Source organism: Leptosomus discolor, chromosome 5, assembly GCF_034619465.1.
Source record: "Leptosomus discolor isolate bLepDis1 chromosome 5, bLepDis1.hap2, whole genome shotgun sequence".
In the NCBI taxonomy this organism is placed as follows: domain Eukaryota; kingdom Metazoa; phylum Chordata; class Aves; order Leptosomiformes; family Leptosomidae; genus Leptosomus; species Leptosomus discolor.
Genome location: NC_141395.1, coordinates 73,479,154 through 73,499,890, shown reverse-complemented (window position 1 = coordinate 73,499,890; position 20,737 = coordinate 73,479,154). Strand labels below are relative to the sequence as shown.

Genomic DNA, 20,737 nt, shown 5'->3' with positions numbered 1-20,737 from the left:
GTGGCCTGAGGCTGGTCAACAAACCCATAGCCTCAGAGGGACACTCTGTCTTCCGAACGCCCATGCCCCATTCATTCTGCTCCTGCCAGCTTATGCCAGCTCCTCTCTGTGGACGAGTGTAGCTGTATTTGCCCTGCTCCACCTGTCTCTCTGCCCTCCCATGCTATGGCTTTGGTATCAACTCAGACCTAGAGGGTTTGGCTCAGCTCACCACATGGGTGGGACTGGGAAGAGGAGTAGGTAGATGCTATGTAGCAAACACAGGGGAGAGTAGATAGAGTCAACGCTTATGTTGAAATCACCTCCAGCTAAGATGTAGATAGCACCCTACAAATGCTAGCCAGGTTAATCCTTCCTGCTGGGGCTTTCAGAGCTTCCACTTCCAAACCCAGACTAAACTAAAGCACAGAGAACCCTGTGATGTGTAACAAAGAAGTAGCATGGACCAGTTATGGGGAAGCTCAGCTCTGCAGAGACATCTTTGCAAGTTAAACTTGCAAAAAATGCAAAGCAGTAAATTTAAAGTGTGCTGATTAAACCAGGACAAGGTGAATGAAGCTATGTAGAAATGAAGTTACTTTAATTCTCACAGTGTCAACATAGAGGCTTAATGAGGTCTAAGCAAGAAGGTGTCAGTATGGTGAGAAAACCGTAAGATCATAAGGGTAGGGTAATGTTTCAGGGTAGAGTGTATAAGGGGCCCCAGAGCCCTGAAGTACAACCGTGCCAACGTGGTATCATTTCTCCATATGGATATTTAGCCAGATGTAGCCACTCACTGCACTTCCTCCAAGGAGTCTACTTTTCATTTCATTTGCAAGGCTGGGGACCCCCCTGCCTCTGAAATACCAACAACCCCTAGGATACAACCCTGCTTTGCTAAAAGGGGAAAGGGCAGGTTTTGGAGTTGCCTGGCTGCTGCGCACAACTGTTCCTGACTGATGCATCACTATGTTTTTCTGCATTGGCTTGTCACTCAGAAACAGACTAAATCACCAGCCAGGCGAGCTCCCCACCTCTGTAGGTTGGGTTGTCAAAGAGGCTGCTTATGTCAGAGCCTTGCTCTGTTTTGGGCTTGTGTGAATTGCTGTGTCACCATTTCATTGTGGCTCTGTGTTTTGAAATAGGCTGTGCAGCTGCCGCTCCTTCTCCTGTTTTATTTGGAGAGAAGCAGCAGAGAGTCATCGTGGGCCATTTTGAGTGTTCTTCCTTTGTGGCAGTTTGCCTGAGAACGAGATGAGTCACAGGCAGGTTACGTGCCCTGTCCGCGTGAGTGTGAATTAGAGGGAAGGCTCCAGGATTACTGGTGATTGTCTCCCTGAGCGGCCCACCGAATTGTGCATTTCACAGGGCTGGAGGCTGCGATGGCCTCCTAGTCCTTTGGGTCCTACTTAAAGAGGGCTGAGCTATTCTGTTCTGCTCTGGCAGCTGGTAGCAAAACCTGTTAGGTCTGCCTGACCTGTCAAATTGTTACGGTTCAAACAGATTAGGAAAGGAACGTCAAAAAATGTTCCCAGCATATGGATGCTTCATGGCCTTGCAGCAGGCTATGTGTCACAGAAAGAGGTGTGTGCAGTCAGGGACAGAAGGGAGATAATAGAAATATTAGCTCCCTTGCTGCATTTTGAGCCATAAAAGTTTCTCTGCCTAAGTGAAACGAAGCAGGAATCAAGCATTGGGTGTTACAAGCCAGTCTCCAGGGTGTTGCACACTGTCTCAAGAAGTTCAGACTGTCCTTTGGATGATCAGGGCAAGGGAGGATGTATTTTGTGAGAAAAGCATATGGATCACTTAGTCAACCAAGGCTAAAAGATGCTCTTTGTGTTCAAAGCAAAAGAAGTTTGTGAGCAAAAGAAGCATTTGTGTTAAATATGTTGGAGTAAAAGAGGTATTTATATTAAAAGATAGTACTAATGGAGGATCAAATGGGAATGAACTGGACGTGGATATCTTCAGCTTGGGAAGGAGAATAGTATTTCTAAGCCTCAGAGACATTTTAGGAAACTTTTCCAAACACAGGCACCAGAACTGTTTCAGTGCACAACAGGTAAAATTGAGTAAAGGACTGCATAGGAGAGGTGTCATCTTGTCGGCAGAGGTGAAAAGTGCCTGGATGAGGGTGTGGGATATATTGATATCCTCAGGAGGGCATTGGAAGGGGATGATCATTGCTGTTCTCAGTTTGTTACATGCTGCTTTGACTGTGTTGAATCATTCCCATGTTTCACATTTTCTGCCAGGAGACCTTTCCTTCTTGATGCAGAACTTGGCCTTGGGTTTGATTTGTTCTGGAGGCTTTTTTCTCTGCTTTCCCAGTTAGCACTGGACTGGCCCAAGTAAAAATTGGCTTGCGGTGGTGCGCAGTGGGGGGCAAGCGCTCCACTTGTGCTTTTAGAAGAAGGAAGAAATGTTTCGAGTGCCCATTTCATCCACACGCCCGAAATATATCCCAGAGTCAGACCTAATGTCAGAGAGGAACTGGGCTGGGTCCTTCCTTCTCTGTAATGTGGAGTGTGGGTGACATCATTTGACATGGACTCATGACCTTGGCAACACACTTGCTGTCTCCTGCCTTTTTGCAATGGCACATTGTCCTTGGAGGCTTTTCAGTCCTTTGTATTTCAAGTCTTTCCTTAACTGCAAACTGCTTGGGATGCACACGGAGGGCTGTGGTCAAGCAAGACTGAACAGGGCTTCTTGGGGGCTCTTTCAGACATGCAACTAATGCCTGGGGAAAATGCATAAGGTGACCATGGTGATCTGCTCTGTAGCTCTGCAATCCAAAGTAAGTGGTTCACAGGATTGATGTGTGGTGACTTGTTTCCATCAGGACCTTTTCCTTCCATAGTGACTTGGTAACCCAAAGGAAATTCATGATGCAGATATTGCCTAACCAGGAGCACTTTGTGTTTGAGAATGGAAGGGATAAGTCATAGCTTTCTTTTTCCCCTCTGACTTACTAGCAATCTGAGAAGATGACAAATAAAACAGTTTCAGACAGGAAACTGCTGGAGTCTGGTGCAGTCTGTAACTGTGCAGGTTTGTGCTGTGGCTGAAGTGTTCCCATACATGCTGCCTGTGATGTGACTGACCCAGAGCGTTTCCAAGTCCTGGATCTAGCAGTGCACCCAGGCCAGATACAGCCGCAGTTCATTTGGAGGCCTGAGCTTAGACCACTTGTCCCTGGAGTAGATGAGTTGCAGACCATGACAGTGGCTCTAGCCAAGTGTGTCTAGGACACCAAATACAGCCTGGCAAACAAGTCACAACACAGACAGTGCCCCCTGCCATGTATCTACAGGATGAAAGGGGTCATTTAGACCAAACTAGGACTACAGTAAGTACAGAGAAGGGTCTTGTAGTGGGAAAGGTTATCCCAGGTCTATCCCAGTGTCATTTATGCAACAGTTTACCAAGGCAAGAACAGGTGAACCCTTCTTGTAAAGATGCCAGCACCACTCAAAGATGAGCAGGGTCTGTAGCAAGCTGATGTCCCTTCCATGTGCTTAGCTAGGGGAGCTGCCCCTGCACAGCATCATTCAAAGACAATTTCCAGCCATGACCTTGTCCCATGCCTGGCTTCTGCTGGCTTTGGGAGCACACCCCCAGAGACAGTGACTCCACCACTTCCCTGGGCAGCCTGTTCCAATGTTTGACCACTGTTTCAGTAAAGAATTTTTTCCAGACATCCAATCTAAACTTCCCCTGGTGCAACTTGAGGCCATTTCCTCTTGTCTTATGGCTTGTTACTTGGGAGAAGAGACCGACCCCCACCTCACTACAACCTCCGTTCAGGCTGTTGTAGAGAGTGATAAGGTCTCCCCTCAGCCTCCTCTTCTCCAGATCCCAGTTCCCTCAGACACTCCCCATCAGACCTGTTCTCCAGGCCCTTCACCAGCTTCATTGCCCTTCTCTGGACATGCTCCAGCAAAAATGTGTAGATGTGGCGCTTCAGGACATGGTTTAGTGGGCATGGTGGTATTAGGTCAACAGTTGGACTTGGTGATCTCAGAGGTCTATTCCAGCCTAATGATTCTATGATTCTATGATCCAGACAGTTCAGTGCCCAGAGCAGCTGAGTGAATGGAGCCAAACCTCGGCTACGTTCTGTGCCAGGGTGGGTGAAAGAGAGGAGCATGTCCCCTTTCCTCGTCTCACGGACCGAGGGAAGCAGGGGGTGCCTGGAGCAATCTTTGGGCTCCCTCCATTGCTGAACCCGGGTCCCTCACCTCAGCCATGGTCCCAGCGGTCTTCCCCTTGGCCATGGCAGTCAGGGCCTTGCCTGGACCCGCTCTCGGCCACAGGCAGCTGGAGCAGCGTCCGAAAAGCTCCAACACCCCGGGCCCTGTCATGGAGGGTACAGAGCGGGAGCCCCGCCACTGAGGGACCGAGAGATCTGTCACTGAGGGGACGCTGAGCTCTCCCGCCGCTGCCGTCCCGGGCTCCGCCGCCCCGAGCCGGCTGGGTGGCCGCGGCGGCCCTCGGCCTTTCCCGGAGCGCCATCTAGCGGCGGCCCGCAGCGAGCGGGGCGGCCGTGGCGGGCGGCGGTGCCTGCTCCCCTCTCCCTTCTCCCCCCAGCCTCCCCCGCGGCCGCCGGGCACAAGGCGGCTGCTCGCATTACCCCTTCGGCCCAGCGAGGCCCGGCGGTGGAGGCAGAAATCAGATCTGAGCTGTCAGCTCGGGCAAGGGCTGAGGAGGATGAGGAGGGAGAACCGTCCAGCCCGTGTTTGGCGCCCTGGCAGGGGTGCCGAGGAGCCCCAGGGGAGGACGTGCAGCTCTCTGCCACCTCCTTCCTTCCAGACAAGGACCAACATCAATTCCTTCCCCAGGTGCTGCCCTAAAGATGCTTTCTCGTGAGCTCTGACACAGTTTTTTGCTTGTCTTCAGCTAAAAGCAGCGCTGGGGACTGTCTCCAGCCATCTTGCAGGGGTGAAGATCCAGGGCCAGAGGGCCTGAAGCAGGGGCTGCCCTGAGGGCCCTGGTGTCCCCTCAGAGATCTAGGGGCAGGTGCACCACAAGCTCTGAGTGGGACAAGAAATCCTTACTGCCCTGGGCCGTGCACAAGCTGGCTGTTGCCGGCAGTGGGCTGGAGCTCAGGGCCAGGAGAACCCACCAGGGGTTTCTGTGGGGTCCAGCACACCAAGGTGCGGATGAGGTAATCCTCAGGGCTACTCAGGCTCTCCCAGTGAGGGAAACTGATCCCAAACTGTGTTAGGCAAGAAAGCGATTAATATTCTGAAGTTGAAGGAGGTGTGTAATTACCTAGTCTGGCCTTCGCCCAAACAGGGGCTAGAGACTTCACCTCCTGCCCGTGGATGGATGTTGGTGTACTCCCTTCTTTGAGGAGGGTACTCAGGCTTGTTTTCTTGTGATGGAGACTCCACAAGGTCCCTTAGAAATCGGTTTCTGTGGGTTGCTCCCTTCAAATTTAATACATTCCCTGCCTTTGCCTCTTTGGATGTACTCCTGTGATAATTCTCATTAGTTCTCTCTTTCTTACACATTTGCCCAAATCCTTAACCAAGGTGGCTGGTGGACTAACCAGAGGTAAACACAAAGCATGCTTGATGGTTAGCATAAAATAGCAGCCTTGTGTAGCAATGCATACTTAATTGTACTGTAGAGATGCAATGGTGTAGCAGGGATGCAACATGGAAGCCATAAAATAGAGGACTTTTTGGCAGGTGACCTGAAGGAAAGATTCACGATCTAAGACAGGGAGGAATTTGAGTTTTCCCACCCTCCCAGGAAAACACGATTTCAGCCATAATTTTCTGGACCCTTGGGAGCTCCACGGGGATTTCGGGCTGTGTTCAGCAGAGGGCAGTGGTTGGTTTGGTCACTACTTGGCTGGCAGCATCAGACATCTTAAACCACTGCCACGGACTTTGCAATTTGCTGAAATCATTCTGCTGCAGAGTATCCAAAAAAGCTGCAGAAAAGGATAGTGCAAGCAGATCCTCCCTGCCTTGCATCAGTGCAATGCAGAGGTAATGATGGGTCAGTGAAGTCTATTGGGGAAATTCAGCAAACCTCCCTCTTCCCACCCTGTGCCAGTTTGCAAAACTAAAAAAAAAGAGCTTCCAAGGAAAAAAAAATATGATTCCCTGACCTGGTTTAAATCTGCTGATTTACTGGTGGTTTTCAGGAACCACAGAATCACACAATCACAGAATGGTAGGGGTTGGCTATTTGTTATCTGCAAAGTGTTTAACTGAAATTTAAAAAAACCCGCCTTAAATCTGCTGTATGTGCTTAAAAATTTTCCCTAAGCAGTATATGTAACAAGTACTGCTCATGTGAGTGAAGAATACCATGCAGCAACTCATCATCCAGGCATCCTGTTCCCGTGGGAAGGGAAGAGACATGGGAAAATGGAAAAATTCCTGCAACACAAGGATACCAGCCACCTGAACTGAGCGGTGAGTCCTAGGTGGGCTTCGGAAAGTTACTTAAACATAGTGAAATTGGCGTGGGGCTGCTCTAAGCTGCTTCAGAAAGCCTGGGAAGGGAATGCTGGGGGACAACTCCTGTGATGGTCCCGCTGCGACTGCTGGCATGACAGATGCTGCTGTGGGAAGGAAGCCAAGGCTGAGGATTCTCAGCCACTTGCCCTGTACGGGGGTGATGACAGCTGACATGACATTGAACTTGTGGGTGCAGAGCAGCCTTGGGGTTGCTGGAGTAGCCCAGCTTTAGGATCACACCTCTGCGCAGGAAGAGTTGGATTTCAGTTCACTGACACTGAATGTACTGGTGTGAGTAAGGGTGGATGAGAGGAGAGGAGAGAGTGACTGCAACATAAGTATAACACAGAGCAAATCTTGTGAGGAATTGGACAGACTGGGAGAATTGGGAGTGAAGTTCAAAAATAAAATCCAGCAGTTAGCTGTGACCTGCCTGGCCAGCTTGGGCCTTTCATCTCACTGTGTGCCTGCCATGGCTCTGTGCCCTTCCCCACACAGATATATATTTTTTTTTAAAGTATGAAACCTAGGTCAAAATCCTACTCCACATTCAGCACTGACTGCTCTGGGACCAGGCACAGCCCAACAGGGCTACTCTTAGGGCACAGAGGGGATATATCCTGATGGCACAAGTGACAGTCTCGCTTTAGCTTACAGGGATGAGCCAGAAAATAGCAACAGTTTGAGCAATTTTTTGGTCCCACACTTCTGCTGCCAGGATCGATCTTCGGAGAGAGGGATCAGGGCTGATGAATGGCTCAGGGAAAATTAACTGTATATGTTAATTATAATTAATATGTTATATATCATGTTTTTTCCAGCTGGGAAGAGCTGTGAAAGCCTGGAAAGATGGAGGGGCCCAGGGCAAACAGGAGGCCTGTTCTGGTGTAGTGACTAGAACAGGTGTGATGCCAATCCTGCCTGGTGCTGACTGTCCTCTGTTCCTGCTGCAGGCAAAAGGGGTAAGCCACTTCCTAGGATGAGGCCCAGGTCTAAAAAGTGCCGGTAGGATATTTACATCTGTGTCCCAGCAGCTTTATCTTTTCTCCAGTTGCTGGAAAGACCTCAGGCAGGCTGTTTCCTGTGATTTTATGCACCACTAGCTGGGTATAGAGGCTCCCCTGGAGAGCCATTAAAACATATTTAATCTGTGAAAGATTTTTGCTGGGGGGGGGGGGCAGGGGGGAATAATTGCACCTTGCCATGTATGGGAAAGAAATTTTGTCCTTGAGGGGACTGGAGAGAGAATGAAGGGACCTCCTTCTGCTTTGAGCTTGCGTTAGAAAGCTAACCTCCCCGAAAGTTGTCCTGTGTTTTTGATGTGCTCATGTCATCTGGCAGTACCAACGCTGCTGGCTGCTCTCCCACCACAAACATGGAAACTCCACAGACCCATTAAGGTGACCCTTGGACGTGGTGTAGATAATGTTCTGACATCTTTCACTAGAGAATGCATGCAGAGATTGTGCCTCAGTTTCCCTCTTGCTTTCAGCCCACACCTTCCTGCTGTACCTGTGGCTTCTCTCCTCAGGGTTTGAACCCTCATGGTAGGGGCCTGCAAGTCCTCTCCGCAGCCAGGCTGAAATGTTTCTTTCTCTCTCATCACATGCAAACCCACATGAACACATCTTTGCACAGACTTGTCCCTTTTGGATTTCTGGTGTATTTGTTTTCAGTGCTTCTTAGGGTATTTGTGTCCTCGGGTGTTCAGCTGGGTGCTCAGCTCTCAGACCCCAGGGCAGGGGATCACAAGTGCTTTTTCTTGTAAAGTCCCAACTGCGCCACACCGTTGGAGCTGCAAGTGAGAAGGGTCTCCAAGAATAGCTCAGAACAGATCCCAAACCCTCTGCTGAAATCCTTCCTGGCTGCTAGTGGGTGCTGGGTTGGGATTTGGGTGATCTTTGATTTGCATCACATAGCAGGAATTTGCTGGTACGTTAAACAGCCCGTTGGCTCCTGCTGCCTGCCACAGATGTGAGGACTTCCCTGCCTGCAGCTGTCTCTGCCGGGATCCTTGCCCCAGTTTTCCATCACACATAACTGCAAATGCACACTCTGCGTTGCTACCCATACTTGCTCCGTGTGGCTCTGCACACCTATGCCTCTGTGCAGGTGTCCTACCCTGTTCTGTGCAGCTCTCCCTTTGGACTCTCCTGCTTCCTTGTTGAACATTACTGACAAATAACCCTCCAGGATACTCTTGGCAGAACCGATTGATTTTTCTTGCCCCCCAGGAGCTTGCAGGACAAACAGCTGCTCTATTGATTGTGAATGTTAAGTTGCAAATAGCACATCTGCATCCTGTGTACTGGCAGCTGCTGCTGCTGGTATTAAACATGGCAGCTGTAGGCACAACGTGCAGAGAACAACAGCCACCCAGCCCACCCCCTCCTGTATCCTTGTGGTCTTGGAAGAGCTACGTACATGGCTGCCAAATGCAAAGTATGTGGGTTTTGCTAAGCAGGTCTGGCTGGATAGTGTAGTGGCTGAAAGGAAGCCAAAAATGTTCATGGTACACATTGGTGCTGGCAGACCTGGAGCTCTGGGTAGTGGGTAGAAAACCACCATGCTCCCATGGTCCTTAAGCATCAGCTGTGTCCCTCAGTCCATTTGTATTGCTCCCCATCTACCCCAGTGTAAAGAAGGGGTTTAACCTACGCTAAATTAATTGATGGACTAACACTGCTCTGTCCCCCATCCCCATCTTTCTCTCATGCCCCTACCTGGAAAAGGCATCTGAAACGTCTGAAGAAGCTCAGCAAATAACCACCATAAAGTCAGACCCTGGAAACATGTCTCATAGGAAGAGACAGAGTAATTTAATTTTTTCGGAGTGCAGGAATGGAGTGTTGTTTACAAATACCTTTGCTGGGAGAAAAAAAGTCCAGCATTGGGGGTGTGTGCAGTAATCTGTTAGATAAAGACAGAGCAAATATCCGTGGCTTAGAACATAACACTGCAAAGACAAAAAAGGTGCTTTATCTTCTCTAAACCTCAAAGAGACACTGGAGCAAAACTGCAGGCTTTTCTGAAAAAGGGGCTCCAGTTTAAATGGGTTGATGCTGGGATGACTGGGTGAGGCTTTCTCATCTGTTAGGCATGCAGTAACTTTAGAAAGAAGTCCTGCTGGCTTCCAGCAACCTTAGAAAGAAGTCTTGCTGGCTTCTGAGTCCTTCTAACCTCGGTACGCAGCAGGGTCGTTATGTCTGGTTTGATATTAAATGGGTTAATATACCCCACGGCGTCTTGCTGAAACCTCTGCAGGCCAGGTAAAGCATTAGCAGTGGCAGAATTGTTACGATTGTATAGATAAACCATCCAATAGTTTGCTTTAATTATGACAATACAAATCTGTTTGCTTTATGCAGTGTTTGTCATAAGATGAAGCATGGTTACCAAAATTATCATGTAGACTAGTCTGTATATAATAGCAGGCCAAGAGGTTAGAAGAAGTAAGGGTTTCCGGGTTGGGTAGGAGGCACAAAGTAAAGCTACCAGATAAACAAGCCATAACTTCTGTCAAGAACCTATCAACAGATTCCCACCACATGCTCTGTGAATGGGCAGCTGTGCAGAAAAGTCCGTCTGAACCGGCGTCTTGAGCACTGACATGTTTTCCCAGCGATGCTGGCAGGGCGGCATTTCCAACTCTAAATAATATCAATCAAGAGAGGCCTGCCCTGGGAAGCCAGGATTTGGGCAGTCTCTGAGCTATCCAAATCTTCAAGGGATTGGATACTGGGCTTTGGTATAGGCTCCTGTCTAATGAGATTCATGAATGAATTTATGGGGGTCCTTCTTTGGCTGGAAAGATGAAAGGAAGGATAAGCCAGTGCTAGGCTCTGGCCCAAGGCTTTCATGCCATGCCCTATTCTGATATGGACTTCCCTTGGATGAGTCTCTCAGGGAAATCTGTTTAACTGGCCTGTGGCAATCTCCACTTTTCTCTGTCTATAGAGTCAAACAAGCACTTTTAGGCCTGTTTTAGAGGCCTCTTTTGGAGGAGATGGAAGTAAAGCTGCTCTGAGTAAAACCTTGGCTGTTATTTTGCTCCTGGGTGCATGAACCATGTAAAGAGAATTTTGTTTGGTTGATTTAAGGGCATGCGGGGAAAGTCCTGTTAGGGTCTGCTGAGGGACAAAAGAAAAGCCAAGGGATCCTTGTGATGGCAAAAACCCCCAGGATGGCAGGACTTGGGACTTCTTTTCAGATAAGGCCTGGAGACCTGGAAACATACAGGGACAGGGTCTTGCAGCAAAGGGAGCAGGGAGAGAGCAGACTGAGGACATGATGAAAAGGAATTGCACGTGGATCAGAGATGGGAAGTGGGTGACCACTGCAGTGGGAACTCCACCCTGCATCCCTATTAGGTCCCAATATCTGAACAGTACCCACCACTTAACCAATAATTTCATGTGCTTGGGGTCATGCTGCAGTCTCCCAGTCTGTGTCTTCTTGGGATGCCCTGTAGAGCATGGGACACACGCTGTGGTGTGATATTTCAGGTGGCACCATCCAGCATAAGCATCACCCAGCACTTGCCATGACAATTCTGCTCACCGTGTAGACAGCGTACACAATGGCTACTGCTACTAGCCCATGAGGATGTACACTGCACCACATTCACTCCTGCACCCCCTACACCCTCTTCCCAAGGGTGGTTGGACAAAGGGCCTCTTCCTCTTTCCCAGCACACAGACTTTCCTGTCTTCTACCCCAAGACCGCAAAAGCTCGAATGGCTATGGGGAAATCACTTTTGTCCCTTTCCTGGGCCTCACCATGGGAAGGGGATAAAGTGCTCTGCTTTTAGTCTTTTTCTTCCTAAAATGGGAGTCTTCCAGCTCTGATCCAAGCACTGGAATTCTCCCCAGAGCTCCTGTTTTGGGACTAATGATGCCCAGAAGGGGAAAAGCAAGCCAAGACCTCAGTTGTTTTCCAGTGTCATCCTTTGCTGGATGTCAGGTCCCTGTGTTCCCTGGCCGCTTTCCCCTGTATTAGCTTCCTCATCCTCGTTCTCACCAGCCCTCCCCTCCATGGAACTCCATTTGTTGCTTAACCCATTGGCTCCCTCTCCTTTCCTTCTTCTGTTGTTGCTTTGTCTGGGGCTCTGGTTCCTCTGCAATATCTTCCTCACCTTCCTCTGCCCCAGAGGAACTGTGGGGATCAGACCTGCCTTCTCCTCCCAAACCCTTTCCTTGAGCCTCTCCTGCCCTTACACCTGGAAGGAGGCAGGCGACAGGTACAGAATAGTGTTTCTTCAATGCTAATGCAGGTGACCTGGGCTGATAGCCCTAATGTGGGCAATTCCACTTTCCTCAGCCTTTCTGCAAGTTGAGACCGCACCTGCTAACTGTACTTATTAATGCTGATTAAGCTGACTAATGAGACTCTTGTGCACACATCTGAGGGACAGCAAAACAGAGTGACAAGGAAGGAAGAAATTGCTTTTGCACATAGCTGTGGAGTTAAGGTTGTTGTGGAGGGAGGGCAGAGCTTGCTCAGAGCCCAGGAGGAAGCTAGTCTGGCAGATAATTCTATGTGTTGAGTTAGGGGCTCCTTTTCTGATGCAAAATTGGAGATTTTCAGCTTTGCTGGGCCAGTTCTATTTGCAGTATGACCGAGGGCTGGCTATTGTGCACCTCTGCCTTGCTGCTGGTTTCTGAGTTGTAACGGGAAATATCTTGCAAAGACAGAGGTGCTTTGAAACGTGGGCTGTGCTGGATGCAACACAGGTGAGACACACAGCAGGGAGAGCAAGAGGCTAACTTCTTCCTCAATACCCATGCCCTGACATGCCAAAAGACTACAGACATCTGTGTGCTGTGACTCAGGCAGGCGAGCTCATGGTTAGGAATGGCTGAGATCCCAAGAAATACATGTGAGATTTTTAATGATTTTTTTTTTTGCTAGCCTCTGGGCAGCTGGTAGAAGAGGGTATTTCTAATTCACTTTATAGGATTTTAGATGCACAAGAGAACCACAGTACATCAAAGAGGAATGAATGCTGTAATTCCCCTGAAAGGTCCCGGCTTTTTACAGAGCTCTTTATTGCTGTTAAGCTCTTTAGGGAACACTGTATTCTGTCTACCGCAGACTTGGTGGTGGAAGTATGATATGCAATGCCCATCCATCCCTATTACATTACATCCCTATTTCAGCCTCTAGGGAATGATCCGGATCCTCAAAGGCTCTTAAGTGCCTGATTTAGTTTGAAATCGTTGAGAATTTAGCATCTAAATCTTTAAATACTCTGCATGAAAGACTGCCCTGCAAAAGCTGACTTGTATGTGCTTTAACTTAGTAGTCTCTGCATGTATTTAATGATGCATGGAGTTACTCACATTGCCTTTGAAGGCTTTCCTGTTGTGTCGTGTGTGGCTGTTCTCATCAGAGAAAGGGCAGGTTGGGGTAGGAACAGGACTATTGCAGTTCCTGTTGGTGATCACTAAGAGGCAACCCAAAGAGATACCCTGAGCAGAGGGGGTGGAGATTGAGGTGTAAGAGACCTCACCCCATTCTCCAGAAACACAGAGAACTGAGGGAGGCTTCAGCAGCAGTAAGAACTGGCAGGTGGAAGGTGCCCACCAGAACTGTGCCATTTGGGAGAGTATTTCAATGATAGCTGAGTTTTTGGTCCTGATTTTCAACTTTGTGCCCTAAGCAGAAATGCGTGACTTTAAATAGGACAGAAGTTTAGCAAGTGCTGCACCCTGAGGAAGAGCAAGGTGTGTAAACAATATGGATTAAACAGAGAGCACAAAAAGTCACTGAAAAAACAGGCTAGTTTGTCAATGTTTTAGCCTCTTTTCAATTTTTGGAGACTGTGTCCTGGAGAAGGGACCAGTCCCTGCTTTGGAGCTGGTATAAAATGAAGAAGGATCACTGAAAGCTCTGGATAAAGCAACAGGCATTACCAAATAAAGAGAATTATCCAGTCTCAGGTGGCTTTTATGGGCAGTGAATAATACACTGACAGTAAAGGGAATTCAGACTACTACAAGTTAAATTTACAGCAGAAAGACAGAGCTTCATCTGAGACCCTGTTTAGAAAATGAAAAAACTAAGCAAATAATCTTAGAGATTTTATACTGACCTCAAATGAGCAACTGCACCGAGAAAGATGTTAAGACATTTCTGTATATGGCAAAAATACTGTTGATAGCAAAAGAAAGGGAGGTGTGAAGCTGTAGCTTGTTAGAACAAAGAAACTAAAATAAGCTATGCACTGAGACTGCACTTTTCCTCCTGTTTCTCTGAAGTAGTCTTGGCAAAAGACAGTACTGTTAACAGCTCTGTATATGTGACACACATTTTCATTACAAACAGCTTAGGTGGCATGGAAAGGTCTGAGAGTCTGTTGTGGGTCTGTGGGCATGAGTTTTTGGGGTCTGCAGGGAAATGCAGACCTTTGAGGCATAAAATATTTTCTCCAAATAAGGGGCTGGTGGAAAATGGTGGCAGAAATGTGAAGTGGCCAGCCTGGCTGAGAAGTCAGAGCCTAATCCATGTGTGCTGATGCACCATTTAGCAGAAAGCTGCCAAGAAGGTGGTGTTGTCTGTTAGGTGCCTGTGTCAGTGATTTACAGATGAATAAGGAAATAGATGAGGCAGAAGGAAAACACAGTACAATTGGGCCCTGCGAAGACTCACCATGTTCATGGCCATGTCTAGAATGGGAAACAATGACCAGGACAAGAGTCTTACATCCCATGGGGTAGTGCTAGAGTATTGGTAGCCCTCATCACAACCTCTTGGAAGGAAAATCCTCTTCAAAGGAATAAAGCTCCCAGCAAAAGGGCACTGAGTCAGCTGAATTGCTTGGGAAAGCCTCAGAGAAGTCCCACACCTAGCAATGGCAATTGCTGTGCTCCAGGACGACGAAGAAGAGCCTGAGTTAATGGCCCAACTGCAGCTGACAGTGTCATGCTAATGCTCTGGGTGAAACCTGCAGGTCGCTGTGCTAGCTGCCTGAACACTGCCCATTTGTGTATTGCAGATACATAATTTTATTTCAGGCACAGTACTCAGCTGCCCAAGCAGAAGTGAATGCTATGAGATGCCCAAGGGTAGTGCCATTGGGACAGTGCAGGACTTGCAGTAGAACCACAGCCTTGTGTAGCAGGAGCTAGAGGTGCGGTGAGACCCCATCATGCCTATCATGGTGCTAGGCACTGGTTTATTGGCAACTGAGTCCTTCCTTTGGGGGACTTTGGTGCTGGATGAAGATGCATGCATTAAAGTGTCTCCATGTGCAAGTGGTGTCTGGGCTTCTGTTATATCCCTGGAGATCTAGGCAACATGGAGGCCAGGGTCACTCAGCTGGGGTGTTTCTGCTTCCATGATCTGAGTCACTTCCCATGGACTTCACTGCCTGGAAACACAAACTGGGACAGCCAGTGCTCCTAGGGATAACTATACTCATTTCTGGATAGATCCCTGTGTTACAGTGATGTTGACTGTTCAATTTTTGTTACCATTGGACTGGTCAGGGAAACAGGTTAGGAGAAACATAGACGTGTTTCAAGAGGCAGTTTGAAGCATTGGTTATGGTGTGTTCCTGTGAAATAGAGGTGGCTGTCCCATGGTCAGACCACGGGGAAGCAGAGTACTCTAGCTTGGACCAACCAGCAAGCCTGCTGTTCTGAATGGTAACACCAGGGAGTGCCAGGAAAAGCTGTCCACTAGACTTGATGAATTCATAGTAGCCTTCCAGCTGGAGGGGCAGTAGGCATGTGAGTGAGGAGACATGGAGCAATAACAGTTATTGCTGTTCATGTTGCAGGTTTTGCTGCTTTCCCAGGAGAATTTTTTCATATTCCCATTACTTAATTGGTACAATGTAATCTAAAACTTTTCCCTGCCATTGTGGACAGAACTTTGCAGCATCCTCAGTCTCACATACCTTTTAAACATGGCTGTTAAATCATCCTAGTGACTTTGCACTGGGGTGAATTTCAATAGATGCCTTAGATGGATTATTTTTCTGTCCTTGGAAACATCAGCATTTAAGTGACTGAGTGGATGGATTGATAGTGGGAATTAGGACAGCAAGTCCTGATTTTACAACATGCCAGGAAGAAAAATCAAATGAGAGTAGTATAGCTTCGTAGTCTGGATCTGCTTTTCATCGTGGCTCTTCTTCAGGGAGAGAGAGCAGAACAGCAGTTTACTGTAAAGTATGTTCATTTTCACAGCTTTTCTGTATGCTCATCTGCAGTTTAGGGGATTTAGTGATCCAAATGAAGGTGGAACATATCCTTAACCTCTCCCCAGACAATGTGTATGAATACACCTGCATGTATTTTTTTCTTATAGTTGAAATAGTGTGAGGATACTTTACTGCTTGATTTCATCTTCTCTTCCCTGAGAAGGTTCAGATATTTTCGGAAACAAATGAGTAGTTACTAGTGACAGATGGGTTAGAATACTTTGTTTTCCACTCCATTGGCATCTAAAATCTTTGTAGTGGATAACTCTGGAAACATCCCTCTTATCCTTTACTCTTAAACACATGCCTAAGGCCCAAAAGCTTTCATAGAAAACAGAGATTTCCTGCTTTATAAGTCATCCTAGGAGTGATGACTTAGATCATTATGATGACCGAACACGAAAAGAAAACCACAGTAAAGAATTTGTTGCTAGCAAAATGTCTGTATTAAAATACAAAGAAAACTTTCCTGCTGGGAACAGTAATTAATATAGTCTCTTTTGTACAGGTACTATCAGCACAGAAAGTTCCATTTTCCAAACAGACCAAAATGTTCTTGAGGAATAAATTCTACCACTGTCATTCTGAACCTCAGCCTAAAAACCGAAGTGGTCAAAGACAATAGTACTGTGGATCCTAGCAATATTCCAGCATCATTACACTGGCTTACTGCAGCATGTCCCATCAGATGTGGGTTATATCTGGACACTGCTTGGTGATGTCAAGCTCACAGGGCTCCCTATTGTGTTTGAGAAGGCGATGATTGCATTGGAGCCCTTGGAGTTCTTGTTCACACCCAGGATGTCCACACTGGTTTGCTCCGGCTCGGTTTTCCTGAAGATGTTTTTCATGGTTGACTTGAAGTTATTGGTGACAAAGCAGTAGACAATGGGGTCCATGCAGCTGTTGAGGCTACTCAGAGTCACTGTCACATGGTAGACGAGGAGGCTGACATCATGGGGCATGTCTGGGTTGATGGAGATTGCTACCTGTCGCACATGAAAAGGAGTGAAGCAGATCATGAAGATGATAAGGACGGTGATAAGGAGTTGCACAGCCCTCATTCTCCTCTCCCGACTCTGGTGCATGAGACTGGGCTTGGACAGAGCACACATAATCCTGGTGGTGAAGAAGATGATTATGATGAGGGGGAAGAAGTACTCGCAGACCATCAGGACCAGAATCTTGGAGAGGCAGCAGGCAGCAAACTGTATTGCCATGGTCAGGATGGAGAAGGTCACCACAGTGGCAAAGATCCAAATGAAGACGCAGATCCCCTTGGCACAAGTGGGGTTCCTCCATTTACGTGAGGCCTCCACCTGCACAATTGCCAGGTAACGGTCAACGCAGATGCACGTCAAGAAAAGGATGCTGCAGTACATGTTGACAAAGTAGCCAAAGATATGAACCAAGGAACAATTCAGGCAGTCCCCTGCACTGTAGAACATGATGATCCGGACAGGCAAGGAAAAGCCTACCAAGAGATCAGTAACAATCAAGTTTATGGTGTAAATAACAGAGGTGGTTTTTGTCTTGGTACGGAAGCAGAAGACATACAGTGCCAAGCTGTTCAGCACAACACCCACCAGGAAAATGATGGCATTGACTACCATCAGGGCAATCCACAGGCTGTAAAATTCTGTGTACAGTTCTTTGTCGGGGTGAATGAACTTGGAGAACAAGTAGATGCTGGAGTTGGGTTGCTGGGTGGAGTTGATAGAGTCAAAGGCTGGCGGCTGGGTGGAGGAGGTCAGCATGGTTACTGACTTCCCAGCAATCTGGAAGAAAAGGAACAGAGGTATACTAATGGGTAATGTCAGGATCTGTTAGGGCTCAAAATATTGTCACCTAAGAAGATTTTAATCAACATATTTGTACATGAGTTGTATATATTGCTGTACTTTCTGAGTGTCTCATCTGCCAATATGGGATTACCAATAATCACTAGGAAAATACCTGGCTTTATAATTACTGTCTTCCAGTGGCTCCAGATGCATATTTTGGAGAAGACACACAATCCCCACTTAAAGTTTCTCTTCCTCTGCCCTGTGCAAAAATGGTTTTAAGGTCTGAGCAAGAACAGGGATGTGAAATATTCTGGGCGGACCAAAGAAGGAGGGAAAGTCGGGGGACCTACACATGATTGTGTTTGAGCAAGCCATGTGGCAAATGGCCCAGAGAAATACACAGGGTTGCTGTGGCCAAGCAGGCTGCATTGATGCTTATGGAAGGCACAGGCCATCTTCTGCTATGACAAGGGACGGTCAGGCCAATATGAGGCTCCTACCAATTCTTGTTTCCTGAATGTGGCACTTATTTTTTTTGAGTCCTTCCTCCATTGGAGCAGCTTCTTCCCAACTGGAGGCTCTTCCTGCCCTGCCATGGGAGCAGGATAGTGCTGGCAGCCAGAAGACATTTGCCCAACCTGTTGGAACAACCATAGCCCCAGCATCTGAATCTTAAAATATCACATCCCTTCCCTTGGCCAGGTGATCCCATTAGAAAATTACATGCAGCAGCATTTTCAGGAACTGTAAGACTTCCTGAAATCAAAGGATGGCTGAATTTTCCAGGAAAGCACAAGCGGGTTGTGTGGCATCTCTTAGAGATCTGCACTCACATATAGCAGCCAGGAGATTTCAAACCAAGGGCGTCAGCTGCTACTTCTGCCAGGGTTTGACAGTTTAATTTGCAAATCATTCCTGACTTATACACTATTTTAAACTGATTTGTATATTAAAAAGATTTTTAAAAGCCCAATATATACAGAAACTTGGCTGGTTTCAATAAAAATAAATGGTTGAAAAATGTCTGGAATATTTCAAAGCGGCTGAGCAGGACTTTGAGGTTAAAAAAAATCAGCTTGAATCAGCAGAGAATGATGCTGAAAGATTTGAGTTATGACAGTTTGAAATCCCTGCCATGAGAGAGCCAAGTGCGGAAGGGCTAGGAGACAATGAGCTGCAAACACATCTTCCAGTGCTCACAGGAAGCACAGTGTGCCTAGGCTGTGTGTCTCAATGAGGAAGGCTTGAATTGCTAAGGGAGTCTGGATATCCAGCTCCCCCAAGCATGCCTCATCCTCTGGCAGCTGACTTTCTGCCTGCACTAAGTCTTTTTGCTGCTTATGGGGACTGGGAGGATGGACTGAAGATGTCCCATTGGCTGTGAGATGCTTCAAGCTGTTGGTGGCCGTGTACAAAGTGGAGGAGGAAGCTACCTAGGTCAGAAGGCTTCCAGTGAAAAGTGGATCCTCAGGAGAGTTCCTGCTGGCCAAAAGCAAATGTTTTGCAGGAACAGCCCCAACCAGGTCCAGAAAGAATCAAAGTAGCTCTGAGCCTGCCTGACAAGTGCCAAAGCCTTTTCCTGCCCAGCTACCAAAAGCTTTCTTGTTGGGCTAATGAACTACAAATAACTGCTAGCTGTAACTCTCAAGCTCTTGAACTCCTCAACACCTCCTGACAAAAGCAGAAGGTTTCCAGCTCTCTGGGATAAAGAGCTGGGAACTGAGATTTAAGAGAAGAGATTCCCAAGTCTCTGTGCATTTGCTGAACACACCACTCCTGATGTGTCTCACAATGCTGAGCAGAGGGGACGGATCACCTCCCTCAGCCTGCTAGCAATGCTCCTCCTAAGGCAACCCAGGAGGCCATGTCCTTTTCAGTAGAGCAGTTCCCAGCCTATACTGGTGAATGAGGTCATAGGATATGATCAGGCAGGCTTCTGTGGAGGACCAAGTGATCAAAAAGTGGGTGCTTTCCTGCCCCTTCTCACTTTGGAAAGGGCTGGGAGTTAATTCTGTTTGGTAAATGGCCAACATAATTGAAGATCAAGAGTCCTCGTGGGATGCTACAGCCTAGTTGTGACTATTCTGTATGGTTCATTCAAGCCAGGGGAGCATGAAGCAGAACATTTGTTGAGCAAAAGCAGAGATTAGGACTGAGAATTTAGAAGACCACATGTGAAGTTCCTGCTGGAAATTCTTGGAGAAGTGACTTTGCCATCATGATGGAGCTAAGGTCTGGAGTGTGGTGATTGCTCTAGTTGCTTCTTGCCTCTCATCTAGTCTATGGAAGTGGTGTGAAAGAAAAAGCTGGTTTTTAATATCCTTGAACTTGGAATGATATTTATAATCAAATGTGAATTTGTTCTGTTTAGGTAGCCCCTCAAGACCAAGTAGTTGAGTAGTCCATTGGAATGGCTGGTGCTCAGTTGTAAAGCCCTCCTGAAATCAAACCCAGTGCCAGATTATGCTGCAGGACTGAAATCCTGAAGCCTGGGGTCAGACCACCCATAATGTCCCAAAGAACTGCTGGGCAAAGAGAAGCAATCCTGACTTCAGGCCACTTCTGCGCTTAGGCCATCTCCAGCAGCAAATGGACGTAGGAACATCTTGTGTTTCAGGAATGACCAGATTACCTCACCCTGCACTGAACTCTGGTGGTAGCCAAAGTAGCACACATATTCCCATTATTTTGTCTGGGTCTGATTGAGCCTGCAGACTCCTGGGGGAGAGTCTTGTCTCTTTACATTTTGTGCCAAGCACACTGTCAGTGAATAACAGGAAAAACTGGACCCAAGACTGCCTGAAGGTAGTGGAGCTGCAAAGTCTGGCACCTGAGAAAGTTGCATGGGGAGGATGCAGAACGCTGGCCCATTTTCTAATGATTTTCTAATGTTCTCACATCTGATCTTCTCTGTTTGTTTGTTTCACTCTTTAATTACAAAAACAAACTGAAATGAGCAGATGCCTGGATCTGCTCCCAGATTTCTTGTTGCAGATGCTGTCAAGAGGAGCACTGCGGAAGCCGCTGCACCAGTTCAAACAAAGGAATAAAGACTTTGTTCTCCCTCGAGTGCAATGTAAGCTTGTGTATCTATGTTCATACAGATGGCTGAGCAAGGGGAGAATCAAAAATCACCCATCCCATCCCTTAGCTGGCCTAGAGTATATTGAGTTACATATGCATTTGTCTTCTTATTCTAATTCTAAGGCACTGGCTGTTTGCTCTGATTTTACATCTTGTTAGTAGCTTGCCTCCACTGGGACATTTTTCTATG

At 47.5% G+C, this 20,737-nt stretch overlaps 1 protein-coding gene across 1 annotated transcript; it reads right to left on the bottom strand.

Moving 5' to 3' along the window:
* Positions 1–16,371: 16,371 nt before the first annotated feature.
* On the bottom strand, positions 16,372–17,448 carry GPR20 (G protein-coupled receptor 20). The gene has a single exon (XM_009946869.2). It carries the CDS (start codon positions 17,431–17,433, stop codon positions 16,372–16,374), a length of 1,062 nt encoding a protein of 353 aa, XP_009945171.1. The 5' UTR covers positions 17,434–17,448.
* Between the last annotated feature and the right edge of the window lie 3,289 nt (positions 17,449–20,737).

What these genes read in the sequence shown, in the direction of transcription:
- GPR20 (XM_009946869.2), bottom strand. Translation starts at nt 17,433, where the DNA reads ATGCTGACCTCCTCCACCCAGCCGCCAGCCTTTGACTCTATCAACTCC.